Genomic DNA, 19,958 nt, shown 5'->3' on the forward strand with positions numbered 1-19,958 from the left:
AAAAATGTACCGCCGGCTGTGTCCTTCTCAAATGCATCAGGTGTGTCGAGTCTCATGTACCTTGAGAAACCAAACCTGCAAGAGGAAATAGACAAATATTTGAATTTAATTTCATTTTTTTATTTGTATTAATCAATCCAACAAAACAATACAAAACCACAATAATGCAATCCAATTCCAAACCAATTAATGCTGAAAGGTACATACAGGTTTTGGGGCAACGTTTTCATGGACGCCCCTGCTTATTTCAGCAAGACAGTGCCAAGCCACGTGTTACAACAGCGTGGCTTCATAGTAAAAGAGTGCGGGTACTAGACTGGCCTGCCTGTAGTCCAGACATTGAAAATGTGTGAAGGCTAAAATATGAGAAGGGAGACTGTTGAACAACTTAAGCTGTACATCAAGCAAGAATGGGAAAGAATTCCACTTCAAAAATGCGTCTCCTCAGTTCCCAAACCTTTACTGAGTGTTGTTAAAAGGAAAGGCCATGTAACACACTGGTAAAAATGCCTTTTTTGCAATGTGTTGCTGCCATTAAATTCTAAGTTCATGATTATTTGCAAAAAAAAAAAAAGTTTCTTATTTCGAACATGAAATATCTTGTCTTTACAGTCTATTCAATTGAATATAAGTTGAAAAGGATTTGCAAATCATTGTATTCTCTTTTTATTTACCTTTTACACAACATGACAACTTCACTGCTTTTGGGTTTTCTATATAGGTAGGAAATAATACAAAGTGATTTAATTCATATTAAGTAGCATTTGTCGTATAAGTATTGAGAACATAGTACTTTTACTTATTTCTTATTTTATCTTTTAGTATTGTTTTCCTATTGCTTTTTTATTTCGCTGGCCTTTAAGCATCTTAACATTAGCTTTAGTTCATGTGTAGTTGATTCAATATTTTTTTTCATAGTTGGTGTTTAAAGCAGCTAAAAGTTGAAACTATGTGGCATTTGCTGCTTTACAGTATCTGCTGCTCTACATGCCTTTGTTTGCCCCACAGGGACATATACAGTTGAATTTATTTGTTAAGATAAATAAATACAATAAAACTAAAATAAAGTAAACCCCACTCTTTGAGGAGCATTTGCTTAGAAAAATCAATTTGTTTAAAAAAATAATACTCAACTAACGGTACACTGCAAAAAGTCAGTGTTCAAAAACTAGAGAAAAAAATACAAAAAATTAGGGTTATTTTATTTGAACTAAGCAAAATGATCTGCCAATAGAAGAAGAACATTTGGCTTGTCAAGACTTTCCAAAACAAGTAAAATTAGCTAACCTCAATGAACCCACAAATACCTTAAAATAAGTATATTCTCACTAACAACAAGTGCACTTTTCTTGGTAGAAAAAAAAAGACATAATTGAAATAATGATATGCGCTCGGCATTACATTTCTTGAAACCAGCAAATTTACACTAAAAACTAATTTATTGTTCTTAATGGAAAGTCAACAAGGCAACCGTGTCAAGGTGTGTTGTTGGTGACGAACCCCAAGATGCAGAGATGGCAGGCTTTGTCCAGGAAAACATGATTTAATGTTCATAAAATAAAGGTAAAAACACAAACCAGGAACTAGGAATAGCCAAAACTGAAAACAGGAACAAGCAAACAGAAAAACTGGAAACAGCTAATGGCTAACAAGAAAACACAAAACAAAAGAGCTAGGAGAAAGCAAACTACAAATAGCTAACAGGAACAGCTTACCGCTACGACGACAGGTACAAGGACAAGTAGTAGCACGACAGGTAGTAGCTGTAACGATATCTACACGACAGGTAGGAATGACAATAATCCAGCACCGAGTGGAGGACAAAGCAGGTTTAAATAGTAGCTGGTTGATTGGCACCAGGTGTGGCCCGGTGCCAATCAGCCACAGCTGAGGGGACAGCACTCAGAGAGACAAACAGGAAACTGAACCAAAATAAGAGTGCTGACAGGAAATAAAACAAACACAGAGAAAAAATTAAAACTTGACCAAACTGTCAGGGACAAGCCTGACAAACCGCTTGTTACTCTCGGGGTCTCCTAGCCGCTCAGGCAAATCATATTGTCTAAAAATGCATTTTTCCATCCATAACATGACATCATCGCGCCAAGTGCGTGCTCTTTCAGTCAATTAGTGCGCATACATACAGCCCGGCCCCCGGACAACATTTCTTTAATTGTAATTTTGAAGAATTCATCTGAATGTGCATGAACTATTTCTGTTCAAAATAGTTAGACATGTCACATGTTAAATGTTTAAATATTAACTGTCAGTTTACTGTACTGTGCCAACTGTACTACTATATGAGTACGTATTTTCTATTGTTTCATTGGAAATAAAACAGCTGTTTTAATTATGAGACACAATTGTGTCAAAATCATGTTGTTGTTTTTTCATGCTTGAAATAAGAAATGATTACTTTAAAAAAGCAGTTTTCTACTTGTGAGTGTTGATGACACAGCTTTGCAACAGTTGATATTCTAGTTTCAAGCATGTTTTACTCAATATAGGTCATGAAATCTCAGCAACAAGCTGTAATATCTTACTGAGATCATTTAGAACACTTAAAACAAGTAAAACACTCTAACATAAAATCTGCTTAGTGAGAAGAATTATCTTATCAGACAGAAAAGAAGCAAATATCACCCTTATTTGACATATTTCATCTTACTTAGTTTTTGCAGTGTGCTGCTAATGTTGTACTGAGCAGCCAGACCCTTTATTTGCAGAAGTAGGTTCCATTGTTGGTGTTATGGTGAATCATCATTGCTACCTTTATGTGTTGCCATGACCCCAAAAAACATAATTGCAGAGCCCCTTTAGATGTCCACTTAGCAGAAGTTTCACAAGACTTTCTGACTTCACACATAATGATGGCTTCAACTTCAAGTCTAGCTACCCAAACATTTGGAATGAACTCCAAATGTGTAAAAATGTTTCCAAATCTTTGATGTACACTACCGTTCAAAAGTTTGGGGTCACATTGAAATGTCCTTATTATTGAAGGAGAAGCACTGTACTTTTCAATGAAGATAACTTTAAACTAGTCTTAACTTTAAAGAAATACACTCTATACATTGCTAATGTGGTAAATGACTATTCTAGCTGCAAATGTCTGGTTTTTGGTGCAATATCTACATAGGTGTATAGAGGCCCATTTCCAGCAACTATCACTCCAGTGTTCTAATGGTACAATGTGTTTGCTCATTGGCTCAGAAGGCTAATTGATGATTAGAAAACCCTTGTGCAATCATGTTCACACATCTGAAAACAGTTTAGCTCGTTACAGAAGCTACAAAACTGACCTTCCTTTGAGCAGATTGAGTTTCTGGAGCATCACATTTGTGGGGTCAATTAAACGCTCAAAATGGCCAGAAAAAGAGAACTTTCATCTGAAACTCCACAGTCTATTCTTGTTCTTAGAAATGAAGGCTATTCCACAAAATTGTTTGGGTGACCCCAAACTTTTGAACGGTAGTGTACTTATTACTTGTATTGACCATACTCATTTGTCTCTATCTGAATATGTACTCACAGTTTCATGTAGCTGGGGTTCTCTGGGTAGAAGCAGCTGTTCTCTTCCTCCATGTGTGTGAGGCGAGTGTAGTCCTTAGGATATATGTAGGACATGTGCACCTGGGGAGAAGATCCATTCGGTGTTACTGTGGGCTTACACAATTTGGTGAAAAAGTCACGGCATGTAGATAATAATGCTTGGTTTGATACCATCACTGTTATTTTGTTTAACTACACAGTTTGTCATGGAGGTTGTACTGAATCATTTGGATTCAGATTGATGCAAAGCATAGCACGTTGAAGGCACCGGTTCAAGTGATCAACGTGCACATGAGTAGAAAAGTTAGAAAGTAGAGGAAGCACTGAAATACCCTTCGTTGTAGGGACTGCATGCAGCACTCGAATCCAGGAGAAGTCAGGGTTCTTCCGATACCAATTGTCAGAATAATTGTATGTAAGTTATCACAAAACCCGGCGAGGAGACAAAAGCTGTCTTTGATCTTACCAAGCAAAAGGCTTGTGAAACTCCACTGCGTACGATGGGAAGCGACATGAAGGTGTCGGTTTCTTTGATCTATTGCAGGGGTGTCCAAACTTTTTCCACTGAGGGCCGCACACGGAAAAATTAAAGCCTGCGGGGGCCATTTTGATAGTTTTCATATCATAACAAAATATATGGATTTTGGTTTGTTTTTTTTACCTTTAGGGCTCCCGGGGACCATAAAGGGTCTAAGTCATTAAAATGTTAAAAACAAGTCAAATTATTTTTTAATTTTTTTTATTTAACGCTTACAGTAAATCTCTAAAGTATATCAACTTCAGATTGATATAAAATTTAAAAAAAAAAAAAGAAGGTTTTATGCCTTTTCTGTCAAGACAACTTTGTTTTTTATAATAAAAGTGAAATATGCAGTATTTCCCCCACTGCCCAAAACCTTTAGAAAGCAATGTTTGATGTGAAGTCATTAGAGCCTTAAAAACATCAATAATGCAAGACAACATTGATATTAATTAGGGTCCGCCTGTACCCTGTATAAAGGACTCCCACAGGGAGTCCTTTATACAGGTACAAAGGAACCTATTGAATTTGTAAGGTTTTATTATTATTATTATTATTCTTTATTATTATTATTATTATTCCGCAGCTTTGCGCACTACTTTGCCCCCCTTAACATGCTTCAAAACTCACCAAATTTTTTACGCACATACAAAAACTGGTCCAGCACACTTTAGTCAAAAAACCAAACCCCAAAAATCAAAATTGCGCTCTAGCGCCCCCTAGGAAAAAACAAAAACAAACTGCCTGTAACTCCCACTAGGAAGGTCGTAGAGACATGAAACAAAAACCTGTATGTAGGTCTCACTTAGACCTACAACTCATAATGACACATCCTTGGGCAAAAACCAACAGGAAGTTGGCAATTTCCCCTTCAACACAAGAAATGACTAAAAACACTCATTTTTGCCTCTTTGACCTCTAATTTGACCCCCTTAAAATATTTCAAAACTCACCAAACTTCTCACACACATCGGGACTGGTGGAAATTGCGATCTAAAAAAAAAACCGAACCCCAAAACTCAAAATTGCGCTCTAGCACAATTTTTTAATAAAACAGAGAAAAAACTGCTCCTCAGAGGAAAACTCAGAGAAAACTGCTTGTAACTTCCGGTAGGAACGTCTTAGAGACATGAAACAAAAACCTCTATGTAGGTCTCACCTAGACCTACATTTCTTAGATTGACATCCTTCAGCAAAAATTAACAGGAAGTTTGCTATCCCTCCTTCAAAACAAAATTTTTGTTAAAACCGGTCACCAAACATCAAACATTATATCCTCTGAGCGCGTTTGTTGTTTCGGCTTCATACTGCTACAGGAGAGAGATTGAACCCTTCTGATTAAAAGTTGACGACGGCGTTTCATTTAGTGCTACCATTTTGATTTTACGTGCCTTCAAAGACCCGCAACACTAAAGTTGCGCCGCTGCTGTTGTTTTAAGATGGCTGCTTAAAAGCAGAAAGCACCAGCGTGAGCACAGAACGCAGAGAAGGTAGGTACACTACACAAAAGTATCTAACTCCCAGTACGAATATCGTAGAGACACTAAACAAAAACCTCTATGTAGGTCTCACTCAGGACTACCACTGGACAAAAGTATTGGGACACCTAGGACTAGCACCTGCCAAAATGCGGACCCGACCAATGCTGCTTGCAGCTTTAATTCATTGTTATTTTTGAGTAATCACAGTGAAAGATAAATAAAATCCCATTAAATATATTTAGGATACAAAAGTGATACATTTGTATTAGTTTTTTTTTACTTTCAACACTTAAGTTACGAGATCAACTTCAGATATATCTGTCAATTTTACATTTGAACTATTATTTTGTTTGTTTTATGCTCTTTTGTCAAAGAAAACGTTGATGTTTTTGTAGGACAACCACACAATATATGCAATATTTTCCACATAAAACATTTTAAAGTGAAATATTTGAAATAATTGGAGCCTTGAATAGGTCAATAATTCATTATAACATTGCTTTTTTTTTTTAAGCAATGGCAAAAAAAGAAAAATAAAGATAGACAAAAGAAAAAAAAACAGCCTGCCTGGCAGCTTTTGTGTCAACATTGCAACTTTTTCTAGTTAGATTTCACCCCATTCCACTTTTTGTAATGTTTATTTTTGCAATAGCATTTCCAGAATGTGTGGCGGGCCGGTAAACAAATAGCTGCGGGCCGCAAATGGCCCCCGGGCCGCACTTTGGACACCCCTGGTCTATTGTGATCCACAGGAAGAATCTTGTCTTGACCCGAGATCTACAAAGGGGAGAGGAAGCAGGACCTGACGCAAGCCCCAGGCATCTTTTCTTTGAACTGTTTTGTGACCGAGTGCAACAGTGTTTTACGACCCCCTCTCCCCTTAGAAACAGCTGTTGCCAAGTAATCAGGGAAAGTCCAAATAAGAGAGGAAGCGGGCAACCATTTCGTCAGAGCGTGGTGGAAGACTGTGCAAGAGTGCAGCCCAGACGTTTCTCCTCATGAGCCAAATTGAATCCTGTCTCTGTTTAATTCCTTGCTTCTTGTCTGTTTAATAGATAGTCATCTGTGTCTGAACCTGACACCAATATTTTGGTACTGGTACCAAAATGTATTTTGATTCTTTTCTAAATAAAGGAGACCACAAAATATGGCGTTATTGGCTTTATTTTAACAAAAAATCTTAGTGTACATGAAACATATGTTTATTATTGCAATTTAGTCCTTAAATAAAATAGTGAACATACTAGACAACTTGTCTTTTAGTAGTAAGTAAACAAACAAAGACTCCTAATTAGTCTGCTGACGTATGCAGTAACATATTGTGTCATTTATACACCTATTATTTTGTACACATTATGAGGGACAAACTGTACAAATGGATTGTTAATTTACTGTTAATATCTGCTTATTTTCTGTTTTAACATGTTCTATCTACATTTCTGTTAAAATGTAATAATCACTTATTCTTCTCTTCTTTGATACTTTACATTAGTTTTGGATGATACCACACATTTAGGTATTGCTCCGATACCGAGTAGTTACAGGATCATACATTGGTCATATTCAAAGTCCTCATGTGTCCAGGGACGTATTTCCTGACTTTATAAACATAATGTGAATTTTTAAAACATATTTTATGACGATAAAAAATGTCAATGTAATCATAGTAGTATCGACTAGATACGCTGTTGTACTTGGTATCATTACAGTGGATGTCAGGTGTAGATCCACCCTTGGCATTTGTTTACATTCAGGAACACTAGCTTTTAATAATAATAATAATAATAATAGATTTTATTTGTAAAAAGCACTTTACATTGAGCAAACAACCTCAAAGTGCTAGTGTATTAAAAAAAAAAAAAAATTAAATTAAATAAATAAATAAATAAATAAATAAAATAAAAAATATATATATATATATAAAAATAAATAAAAATAAAAACTAGAACTAGTACGCATATATCTAAAAAAAGAGGCGAGCTATTGTATCCTGCTACGGTGCGTTGTGAAGCATGTTTAGCTATTCCTCTTCTTGTAAGAAACTTACTCACTTTATTTGTCGCCATGGAGGCCAGGATTAGTGATTTAGAAGTAGTCGTGAGTTAAAACCCCAGCCGAGTCATACCAAAGACTATAAAAAATGGGAGCCATGATCCCTGTTTGGCACTCAGCATCAAGGGTTGGAATTGGGGGTTAAATCACTAAATGACACAATATGTTACTGCACACATCAGCAGACTAATTAGGAGTCTCTGTTTGTTTACTTACTAGTGAATTATATTTATATAGCGCTTTTCTGTAGTGACTCAAAGCACTTTTACATAGTGAAAGCCAATATCTAAGCTACATTTAAAGCAGTGTGGGTGGCACTGGGAGCAGGTGGGTAAAGTGTCTTGCCCAAGGACACAACGGCAGTGACTAGGATGGCGGAAGCGGGGATGGAACCTGGAACCCTCAAGTTGCTGGCACGGCCACTCTACCAACCGAGCTATACCGCCCCAAAACTACTAAAAGACAAGTTGTCTAGTATGTTCACTATTTAATTTAAGGACTAAATGACAATAATAAACATATGTTTCATGTACACTAAGATTTTTTTGTTAAAATAAAGCCAATAATGCCATGTTTTGTGGTCCCCTTTATTTATAAAAGTACGGAAATACATTTTGGTACCAGTTAGGGTTGCAAAAAGGTGGAAAGTTTCCGGTGAAATTTTCCGGAAATTTACCACGGGAAGTTAAGCTTAGGGATGATGTTTGATAAGAAATTATCGAGTTTGAGCCCATTATCGAATCCTCTTATCGAACCGATTCCTTATTGATTCTCTTATCGAATCCAGATAGGTTGTTGTATATGAAAAAAAAACCACAATATTTGGTTTAACAAAAGCTCACTTTTATTTTATAAGAAAAAAATAAAATAAAATAAATGAATAAATATTGACTGTTAGCCCACTAAAAAAATAAATACAAATATTGACTGTTGTTACCCAAAGTATATAAGTGGGATATATACAGTAACACAAAAACAACCTGTCTCTGTGATCACTATAGGTGAATAGCCATGCCTCGAGGCGTTTTTTCCGGTCCATTATTTTTGCTGCTTGTGTGACATCACAGGAAATGACGTAGCTCAGTCATTAGACTGAGCTAAGTCATTTCCTGTGATGTCCCACAGGGCATTTCTTGTGGGACGGGATTTGTATAAAGAACGGACTCTTTTTCTTTACTATATTGGCCTCGATAACAGGAACCGGTTCTCAAAAAGGGATTCGAGTCCATGGAATCGGTTCTTTTCTTATCAAACGGTTCTTTTCTTATCAAACAACCGGGAGAACCGGTTCCAAAGTTAAGCTCGGGAAGTTTGGAAATATTGACCATTTTTTTGATTATTCAAAGTTGGACACCGTCCATGGGAATTAATGGGGAATTACAATAATGATATATTATTGGCCAGCGCTGCTGCTCACTGCTCCCCTCACCTCCTAGGGGGTGAACAAGGGGATGGGTGAAATGCAGAGGACAAATTTCACCGCACCTAGTGTGTATGTGACAATCATTGGGACTTTATCTATAGTTTTTAGGCCAAAATGCAACCATTCTCCCTTTCCTGTCTACACACTGTGTCTGCTTGTAAGTACTCCGTGTAGGTGCGCTGCCGAACATGCTCCTCTGCTTGTAAAACCAGCAATGCCCGTTAAAAAAATAAATAAATAAATAAATAAAAAATATGGGGAGCCGGTACTTTTCAGACAGAGTATAGTACCGTTTTTGATTCATTTAGTAGCACAATACTATACATGTACCGGCAGGAGCAATACATACAAACTGCAGGCCTTGGTAGCGAGTGAGTGGAAAGTCTTTGATGGTGTAGCTGGGCTTGTACAAGCAGTCGGGCAGAACGCCTTGCAGGAGTTCCTCCTCCATCAAAGGCACTGACAACATAAAGAGCACACAACTGTGAAGAAGGATGACTTCAGCTGCGGAAACGAAACTCCTGCGTCGCTGTTGGCCTGAAAGTGTGGTTTAGACAAAAGGAAACAATGACACAAAGGAAGAGTCCCTCACCTTGGTGGAGGGCGTCTCGCGGGTCTTCCTTCAGCATGTCTGCAGCGGCGCTGTGCTGGCTGGGCGGGGGCCGCCGGTGGCTCGCAGGTGTCTGCGGTATGTGCGCGACATGGCTCATTAGCAACGCCGACTCGTCTGTGGGACGAAGCCACGGGGTGTTCAGACATAAGCGAGCATTTCCGAGCATCTTGGCAAAAAAAAAAAAAAAAAAAAAAAGGATGCTGAGTCACTGTGAGAAGTTCTTGTATTAGATGTACTGTATGGCCAAAAACAAGTACTGGGCTTTGTTTTATACCTGACTGAATGGTACAGAAACATGCTTTCTATTCATGTTTCTAGGGAAATATTTTGGTGAGACTTGGCAAACATTGCTTATCTTAATTTGAGTCAGGAATCTGAACACAGATATTCAACGCAGAGATGCGCCTGTCTTCAGATCCTACAGCAAGTTTTGTAATCTACACGGTCTTTCCCAGCTAATAACACTACCTACAAGGGTGTGTGATTCCACCCAATCAACCATAGATCTCATTCTCACTTCAGAACGGCCTAAAATACAAAATAGTGGGGTCATGATCTGTGGTCTTAGCGACCACTATCTAACCTTCTGCACCCGCAAAATAGCTAAACCCAAAGCCAATGGCCACATAACAGCCCAATCCAGATCCCTCAAAAAATACTCCAGTGATAATTTCAATTCAAAATTAGATGAGTGGGACTGGTCCCCTGTGCTCGCGAGCAACCTGGTCGATGTTGCTTGGGATCGCTTCAAAACGGCGTTCCTAAAGATACTAAATGACATGGCTCCCGTGGAAACAGTCAGGATCAAAGCCCGCTCGGAACCATGGATGAATCCGGACCTATTAGCTGCCATAAAAGACAGAGACAGAAAATACTCCGAATACCAAAAGTGTAAAACAGAAGTAGATAAACAACCCAATAATATCAACCTCAAATCACTCCTTTTAACTCTCAAAAAGCAATGCAATTAATTAAGAAATAAGTCAACCAACCTGACTAAATCCTTAAAAAAAAATTACATTAACGACAAAATAGAGGAAAACACAAATAAGCCACGTGAGCTCTGGAAAATTCTGTAGAACTTGCACCTGGCTCGCTGACAACAAGCTATCCATACACTTGGGTAAAACAGAATCCATCCTGTTTGGGTCCCACATCAACCTTAAGAAAGTCAACGACTTCACCATAAAAGTAGGTGACATTGTTATCACCAGGAAAGATGAGGTCACCTACCTAGGTTCCATTCTAGAGGCTAATCTTTCCTGTGATAAAATGGCAACCAAAGTAATCAAAAAGGTTAACCAACGAACGAGATTTCTCTACAGAATCTCCTCTCTGGTCAACAAAAGTACCATGAGGATTCTAGCGGGAACTCTCATTCAACCCTTTTTCGATTACGCATGCACCTCCTGGTACCCTAGCACCTCCAAAACCCTCAAATCTAAACTCCAAACATCCCAGAACAAGCTAGTCAGATTACTTCTAGACCTCCACCCCAGATCACACCTCACTCCTACCCACTTCTCCAAAGTGGGCTGGCTCAGGGTGGAAGACAGAGTAAAACAACTTGCACTGAGCCTAGTCTATAAAATCCGCTACACCTCCCTGATACCGAAGTACATGTCAAACTACTTCCTTAACGTAAATGACCGCCATAACCACAACACCAGGGGGAGCTAACGTTAAACCCAGATTCCGATCTAACAAAGGTCTTAACTCATTCTCTTTCTATGCCACATCAATGTGGAATGCACTCCCAACAGGTGTAAAAGAAAGGGCATCTCTATCCTCCTTCAAAACCGCACTAAAAGAACACCTCCAGGCAACTTCAACCCTAGACTAACACCCTCCCCCCACCACACCCCACCTCCCCGGATTGTAAATAATCAAATGTATATACTTGTTATTATACTTTCTGATCTCTCTCACTATGTCCACTACTTGCTGTACATATCCTACCAAGTCAGTCCTACACTGTTTCAATGTCCATTTCTCTGATGATGCAATTGTTGATGACCGAAGTGTTGATATCAACCAAACCGAACATCCCCCCCCCAGTTACTCTCGGGGTCCGCTCAGGCAAATCATATTGTCTAAAAATGCATTTTCCCATCGATAACTTGACATCATCGCACAATTAGTGCGTGAGGAATATATATATATATATATATATACATACACACCCCCGGTGAAATTTTTTTAACCCAATGCGGCCCCCGAGTCCAAAAGTTTGAGGACGTCTGCTCTACAGTAAGTAAATAAAACCAAATTTCTAGGTATAATGATTGATGATAAATTAAACTGGAAATCTCATGGAAAAAATATACAACATAAAGTAGCAAGAAACACGTCAATAATGAATAAAGCAAAACATGTTCTAGACCAAAAATCACTTCATATTCTCTAGGCGGGGAAAATTACAAGGACGATACTCCCAGAGATGAGTCCCATGTACACAACTCGCTGCCTAAAGCGAGTACACAACATCCTGAAGGACAGATACCACCCAGCACATGGCCTCTTCAACCTGCTACCCTCTGGAAGAAGGTATAGATCGATTTGCGCCAGGACCACCAGAATGTCTTACAGTCTGTATCCCCAGGCTGTGAGACTGCTAAATGAACAGCCTGCCCCTTTGCTATCCCGGACCATGTCATTACCTCACTCTTCACCACCTCAATAATTGTGCTCTGGACACTGCATTGCTGCAACATCAACGTAAAACCCATCAGACATCTGAATGTTCCCACCCCCACGCCCCCTCTATTCGCCATCTTCCTGACAATGCTAAACTGTGAACTATGGTCAACTTGCACTTCAATGCAGTTTCTATGCCGCTGGACAAAGCTCAAACAAAATCTCGTTGACATGTATGACTTAAGTGTTATTATGACAATGACAATAAAGGAATTGATTGATTGATTGATTGATCTACTGCTCGCTAGTGTTACATATCTGACTTATTGTGTAGAAATATGGGAAATAACTACAAAAGTACACTTCATTCATTAACGGTGTTACAAAAAAGATCAGTTATAATAATACATAATGTTGGATATAGAGAACATACAAACCCTTTATTTATTGAATCAATAATACTGAAATTTTACAACATAGTGAATTTGCAAACAGCTAAAATGATACACAAAGCAAACTATAACCTGCTAGCCAAGAATATACAACAATTCCTCTCAAAAAAAGAGGAGAAATATAATCTTAGAGGAAAATATAATTTAAAACATTTGTACGCACGTACAACACTTAAGACCTTCAGTATATCAGTATGTGGAATTAAATGATGGAATGGATTAATAAACAATGTACTAATATGATCCACTTCAAGAAACTCTTCAAACTTAAAGTGTTTACAAAGTACAAAGAAGAAGAACCATGATAAACATTCTGAATTTATCTCATCCATCCATTCATTTTCAAGATAATCTTACTCTTCTCACCATATGAAATATAACTTACTTCACCAATTATTATTTATTTATTTTATTGTTACTACTTATGGAGTATATTGTGAATAAATTGAGAACAGGAAGTGAACTAAAGTTTTAGCAACTGCTATGTAAAAGAAAAGGGGTAGGATTAAATAAGCTCTGCTTCTTCCTACTCCTTTTCCAACATGTTGAAAAGAGGAACTGGAAATTGTGATGTATCATGTTGTATACATGCATGTGTGATGCATCATGTTGTATGCATGCATGTGGGATGTATCATGTTGTATGCATGCATGTGTGATGTATCATGTTGTATGCATGCATGTGGGATGTATCATGTTGTATGCATGCATGTGTGATGTATCATGTTGTATGCATGCATGTGTGATGCATCATGTTGTATGCATGCATGTGTGATGTATCATGTTGTATGCATGCATGTGTGATGTATCATGTTTAATGCATGCATGTGTGATGTATCATGTTGTATGCATGCATGTGTGATTATCATGTTGTATGCATGCATGTGTGATGTATCATGTTTAATGCACGCATGTGTGATGTATCATGTTGTATGCATGCATGTGTGATGTATCATGTTGTATGCATGCATGTGTGATGTATCATGTTGTATGCATGCATGTGTGATGTATCATGTTTAATGCATGCATGTGTGATGTATCATGTTGTATGCATGCATGTGTGATGTATCATGTTGTATGCATGCATGTGGGATGTATCATGTTGTATGCATGCATGTGTGATGTATCATGTTGTATGCATGCATGTGTGATGTATCATGTTTAATGCATGCATGTGTGATGTATCAAATGCATGCATGTGTGATGTATCATGTTGTATGCATGCATGTGTGATGTATCATGTTGTATGCATGCATGTGTGATGTATCATGTTGTATGCATGCATGTGTGATGTATCATGTTTAATGCATGCATGTGTGATGTATCATGTTGTATGCATGCATGTGGGATGTATCATGTTGTATGCATGCATGTGGGATGTATCATGTTGTATGCATGCATGTGTGATGTATCATGTTTAATGCATGCATGTGTGATGTATCATGTTGTATGCATGCATGTGTGATGTATCATGTTGTATGCATGCATGTGTGATGTATCATGTTTAATGCATGCATGTGTGATGTATCATGTTGTATGCATGCATGTGGGATGTATCATGTTGTATGCATGCATGTGGGATGTATCATGTTGTATGCATGCATGTGTGATGTATCATGTTTAATGCATGCATGTGTGATGTATCATGTTGTATGCATGCATGTGTGATGTATCATGTTGTATGCATGCATGTGTGATGTATCATGTTGTATGCATGCATGTGTGATGTATCATGTTTAATGCATGCATGTGTGATGTATCATGTTGTATGCATGCATGTGTGATGCATCATGTATGCATGCATGTGTGATGTATCATGTTTAATGCATGCATGTGTGATGTATCATGTTGTATGCATGCATGTGTGATGTATCATGTTGTATGCATGCATGTGTGATGTATCATGTTGTATGCATGCATGTGTGATGTATCATGTTTAATGCATGCATGTGTGATGTATCATGTTGTATGCATGCATGTGGGATGTATCATGTTGTATGCATGCATGTGGGATGTATCATGTTGTATGCATGCATGTGTGATGTATCATGTTTAATGCATGCATGTGTGATGTATCATGTTGTATGCATGCATGTGTGATGTATCATGTTGTATGCATGCATGTGTGATGTATCATGTTGTATGCATGCATGTGTTATGTATCATGTTTAATGCATGCATGTGTGATGTATCATGTTGTATGCATGCATGTGGGATGTATCATGTTGTATGCATGCATGTGGGATGTATCATGTTGTATGCATGCATGTGGGATGTATCATGTTGTATGCATGCATGTGTGATGTATCATGTTGTATGCATGCATGTGTGATGTATCATGTTGTATGCATGCATGTGTGATGTATCATGTTGTATGCATGCATGTTCCAAATAAACTCACACTCTACAGTATGTGTCATCCTTTATGAACCAGGAAGTGCTAACTAGTAACATAGCTCAGCCAAGACTTGTCTTCATGGTCCCAACGTTTGCGATACCATCTCAAGGTTTCTTCTTTTCCCCGTCTGTTTTTTTTTTTAGTTTTTCCTTGCCCGGATGTGAGTTTGTGATCAGGGAATATATAAATACAACTTGACTGATGGATGATTAGTGTGTGTGATGTGTGCAGGATACTTACTGACATAGAGGGAAATATACTTGGAGTCAATCACCAGAAACCGGAACTTTTCATCCAGCAGCTTCCACTGTGACAAAATGAACAGAAAATAATTATTTGTTAGGGTGACCAAACATTAAATTTTTCAGAATTTTTTATATTTTTTTAGAAAGTGATGAAAATGTCTTAAATGTATTTATTTTTTTTTATTTTATTTTTTTTTATTTCTATTTTTTTGTCCTGTCCAGCTTCTCAGGCAAATCAGACAGTAGATGTAGATGATACATATCGGCTGTTCAGATTTACTTGTTTACACAAGAGAAGTGTAGGATACGTCTCTTGTTGCCTTATTTGTATTTTGACTTTATTAAATGTATTTATATTATAATTTGGTGCAGCCGGGCCGGAGCAGGAGGTGATAGAAAGAGAAAAAAAGGAAGACAGAGGGGGAAATTGTGGGGACAAGAAGGGGATAAGACAACAACAACAACAGCAAACACAACAATAACAACAACAACAATAGAGCAACATCAGCAAATAGGATATGTACAAATATGATGGTAAAAGTGATAGCAAAGAAGCAGTTAGCGAAATAAATAATAACACAGAAATGACAATGAGCATTATTACACTACAAATGTCTTTAATAATACATTAAAAAAAAATTTGAAAGCTATTTTTGTTCAAGCTGAATTTGCTAACATTTTGTCATATTATTTGTTCCTACTTAATTGTCCAGTAAGACTTAAAAAGTTATGGATGGAAAAATGCATTTTTAGACAATATGATTAGCCTGAGCGGCTAGGAGACCCCGAGAGTAACAAGCGCTTGCCTTGTTGCCTTTCCATTAAGAACAATAAATGAGTTTTTAGTAAAAGTTTGCTGGTTTCAAGAAATGTAATGCCGAGCACATATCATTATGTCAAGATAATGGCACTAGCATTTACTTCATTTAAGAATATTTTTCAACATATTGAGCAAAAAGGTCTCTTTTTTTTCCACCAAGAAAAGTGCACTTGTTATTAGTGAGAATATACTTATTTTAAGGTATTTTGGGGTTCATTGAGGTTAGCTAATTTGACTTGTTTTGGAAAGTCTTGACAAGCCAAATTTTCTTGTTCTATCGGCAGATAATTTTGCTTAGTTCAAGTAAAATACCCCTCATTTTTGTATTTTTTTTTTCTTGTTTTTGAACACTGACTTTTTGCAGTGCCTCATTATGTCAAGATAATGGCACTAGCATTTACTTAATTTAGAATATTTCTGAACATATTGAGCAAAAAAAGGTTTTATATTTGTTTTTTCTACCAAGGAAAGTGCACTTGTTATTAGTGAGAATATACTTATTTTAAGCTATTTTTGGGTTCATTGAGGTTAGCTAATTTGACTTGTTTTGGAAAGTCTTGACAAGCCAAATGTTCTTGTTCTATTGGCAGATAATTTTGCTTAGTTCAAGTAAAATACCCCTAACTTTTGTTTGGTTTTTTTCTAGTTTTTGAACACTGACTTTTTGCAGTGTACTTACCGCCACCTCCACATGGTCGCTGCCTTTGTCATTCTGCTTGTGGATGACTTCAAAGAAGTACCTCCTCTGAGCAGAGAGCCTGTTGAGCAATAAAAGTATATCAGTTACAATAAAAGAAACCCGAAAGAAAAAAAAAAACAAAGAAAAAAAAACAAACAAAAAAACTTGAGAGTAGATCAATTTTGTCTAATTAATTTTCATTAATTGGACTATGTCACTATATACAGTACAGGCCAAAATTTGGACACACCTTCTCCTCATTCAATGAGTTTTCTTTATTTTCATGACTATTTACATTGTAGATTGTCACATCAAAACTATGAATGAACACTGAATGATCCCTGCTTGGCACTCAGCATCAAGGGTTGGAATTGGGGGTTAAATCACCAAGTGATTGCCGAGCGCGGCCACCGCTGCTGCTCACAGCTCCCCTCACCTCCAAGAGGGTGAACATGAGGATGGGTCAAATGCAGAGGACACATTTCACCACACCCAGTGTGTGTGTGTGACAATCGCTGGGACTTTAACTTGAACTTTATCTTTAGTTTTTAGGCCAAAATGCGTCCATTCTCCCTACCTCTTGAAGCTCATGGAGAGAATGCCAAGAGTGTGCAAAACAGTAATCAGGATAGGATATGATAGGATAGGATTGGACTTTATTGTCATTGCACAAGTACAACGAAACTATGTTTTCAGCACAAACCCGTTCAAGATGAGACAAACAAACAGTGTACAGGGTTACAGAACAGGAACGCTGATGGGTCGCCAAAGACGCCCCGTAAAAGATGGGGAAAAAGGTAAAAGGCTGGGGAAGAAGATGAGTAAAAAAATACAATCTAGACTGGGTTCCTAAGGGGGCCTAGTCTGGAGTGGGAAAAAACCTCCATGCCATGCACACATAAACACGTTGCATTTAGTCACGACAACTCGCAACAGAGGGGGGGAGTTGGGACCCTGGAGGTCGACTGCTGCTATGAAGCGCTGCCAGCCGTCCATCACCCTGAGGGGAATCAAGCGGTGGTGAAGGTGTGGGGAGGGGGAGGGGTAGGGGTGTGTGCGTGTATATGCCCATTTTCTTGGGTGTGTTGAAGTAGTGTTCATAGGCCTGGGGCCGTTCTGCATGCAAGCAAAAATGTGTCTCCAGGTGTCGTTGAGGAGGGAGGGAGGTCAAAAGCATTGAGGTAAATCAGAGCAAAGGGTGGCTATTTTGAAGAAATTAGAATATAAAACATGTTTTCAGTTATTTCACCTTTTCTGTTAAGTTCCTAACTCCACATGTGTTCATTCATAGTTTTGATGTGTCCTGTACTGTATCTTGACAAGTACACACATGTATATGTTTGCTGCTGTATTTATCTTTCTTTCTTTACTAAACAGGAAAAAGACTTCGAAACTCATTTCATCAAAGATTTCATCTTGTCCTCTAAACACATGAAAATGCTGACAATGCTGCGGTGTTTACAATTCACTGCCAAAATCCCGTAACAAAAACATGCTTACATGTTATTCAAAATTGCTCTCCATCCATCAACTTGTGTTATCTTTGTAGCTACAACCACATTTCCCAGCAGCTTTCAGTAAACCACATGTGTGACTAAACCTTTCGTCAGCAAAGATAAAGTTGACTCATTTTATTCTATCACAAGTCAGCTAGAGGGTTAGAGTCCAAGGAAGTTTGACTACTTTATAACTACTTAAGCTAAAAGTGTCAAATAAAGTAGTAGTACATAGTATGCATGACCATAACTACCAGTGAGGTCTGTATTTCAGATGGTATGACTGACTGCATACACCATGTCCTAACTACCATGGTCTGGAGGTCATGTCCTCTGTATTTCAGATGGTATGACTGACTGCATACACCATGTCCTAACTACCATGGTCTGAAGGTCATGTCCTCTGTATTTCAGATGGTATGACTGACTGCATACACCATGTCCTAACTACCATGGTCTGAAGGTCATGTCCTCTGTATTTCAGATGGTATGACTGACTACATACACCATGTCCTAACTACCATGGTCTGGAGGTCATGTCCTCTGTATTTCAGATGGTATGACTGACTGCATACACTATGTTCTAACTACCATGGTCTGAAGGTCATGTCCTCTGTATTTCAGATGGTATGACTGACTGCATACACCATGTCCTAACTACCATGGTCTGAAGGTCATGTCCTCTGCATTTCAGATGGTATGACTGACTGCATACACCATGTCCTAACTACCATGGTCTGAAGGTCATGTCCTCTGTATTTCAGATGGTATGACTGACTGCATACACCATGTCCTAACTACCATGGTCTGAAGGTCATGTCCTCTGTATTTCCCCGGGGGGCCAGATGTGGCCCGCCATTTCATTTTATTTGGCCCTGGAAAGCCTAGAAATAATACGCATCAATAAAGTACTGTAACTTTTCTTACTAAAAGCTGGGAGGAAAAAAAAAATGTACTCCATGTAATCGCAAATGATGTTAACTTAAATATTGTCTAATTATGAAAAAGTATATGATCAAACATTCAAACCATTTTTTAAATAGAAATAAATACTAATAATAATGATTTGAAAGCCGGTTATCCATCAAATTGTGCAATGTAAAAGTAGCAATAGATTTCATGGTCAAATTGTGACATTTACTGTGCTTTTTACAGCATTTTTCTCTAAATGGAAAAAAACAGTACTTTTTTTACTGTAATAAACTGTGGTGCCGTTTTGGCATTTACAGTAATACACCCAAAAATCTACACTTGTTGATTTGCGGTAAAAACAAACAAACTGGCAGCGCAGGTGCCAAAATGTTACTGTATTTTTTTTTTTTTTAACCATAAAAACATACACTACCGTTCAAAAGTTTGGGGTCACCCAAACAATTTTGTAGAATAGCCTTCATTTCTAAGAACAAGAATAGACTGTCGAGTTTCAGATGAAAGTTCTCTTTTTCTGGCCATTTTGAGCGTTTAATTGACCCCACAAATGTGATGCTCCAGAAACTCAATCTGCTCAAAGGAAGGTCAGTTTTGTAGCTGCTGTAACGAGCTAAACTGTTTTCAGATGTGTGAACATGATTGCACAAGGGTTTTCTAATCA

General features: G+C 37.9%; 1 protein-coding gene across 2 annotated transcripts in view; it reads right to left on the minus strand.

Moving 5' to 3' along the window:
* b4galnt3b (beta-1,4-N-acetyl-galactosaminyl transferase 3b) overlaps nt 1-19,958 on the minus strand; it is a 99,860-nt gene that overhangs the window by 33,031 nt on the left and 46,871 nt on the right. For both annotated transcript variants that reach the window (XM_062061216.1, XM_062061217.1), the window contains exons 8-13: nt 16,872-16,950; nt 15,368-15,434; nt 9,621-9,755; nt 9,378-9,487; nt 3,533-3,633; nt 11-75 (exon numbers count right to left, since the gene is read on the minus strand). In XM_062061216.1, coding sequence (XP_061917200.1) covers nt 11-75; nt 3,533-3,633; nt 9,378-9,487; nt 9,621-9,755; nt 15,368-15,434; nt 16,872-16,950 — 557 coding nt within the window. The remainder of the gene's footprint in view (nt 1-10; nt 76-3,532; nt 3,634-9,377; nt 9,488-9,620; nt 9,756-15,367; nt 15,435-16,871; nt 16,951-19,958) is intronic.

Source organism: Entelurus aequoreus, linkage group LG10 (genome assembly GCF_033978785.1).
Source record: "Entelurus aequoreus isolate RoL-2023_Sb linkage group LG10, RoL_Eaeq_v1.1, whole genome shotgun sequence".
Classification (NCBI taxonomy): Eukaryota; Metazoa; Chordata; class Actinopteri; order Syngnathiformes; family Syngnathidae; genus Entelurus; species Entelurus aequoreus.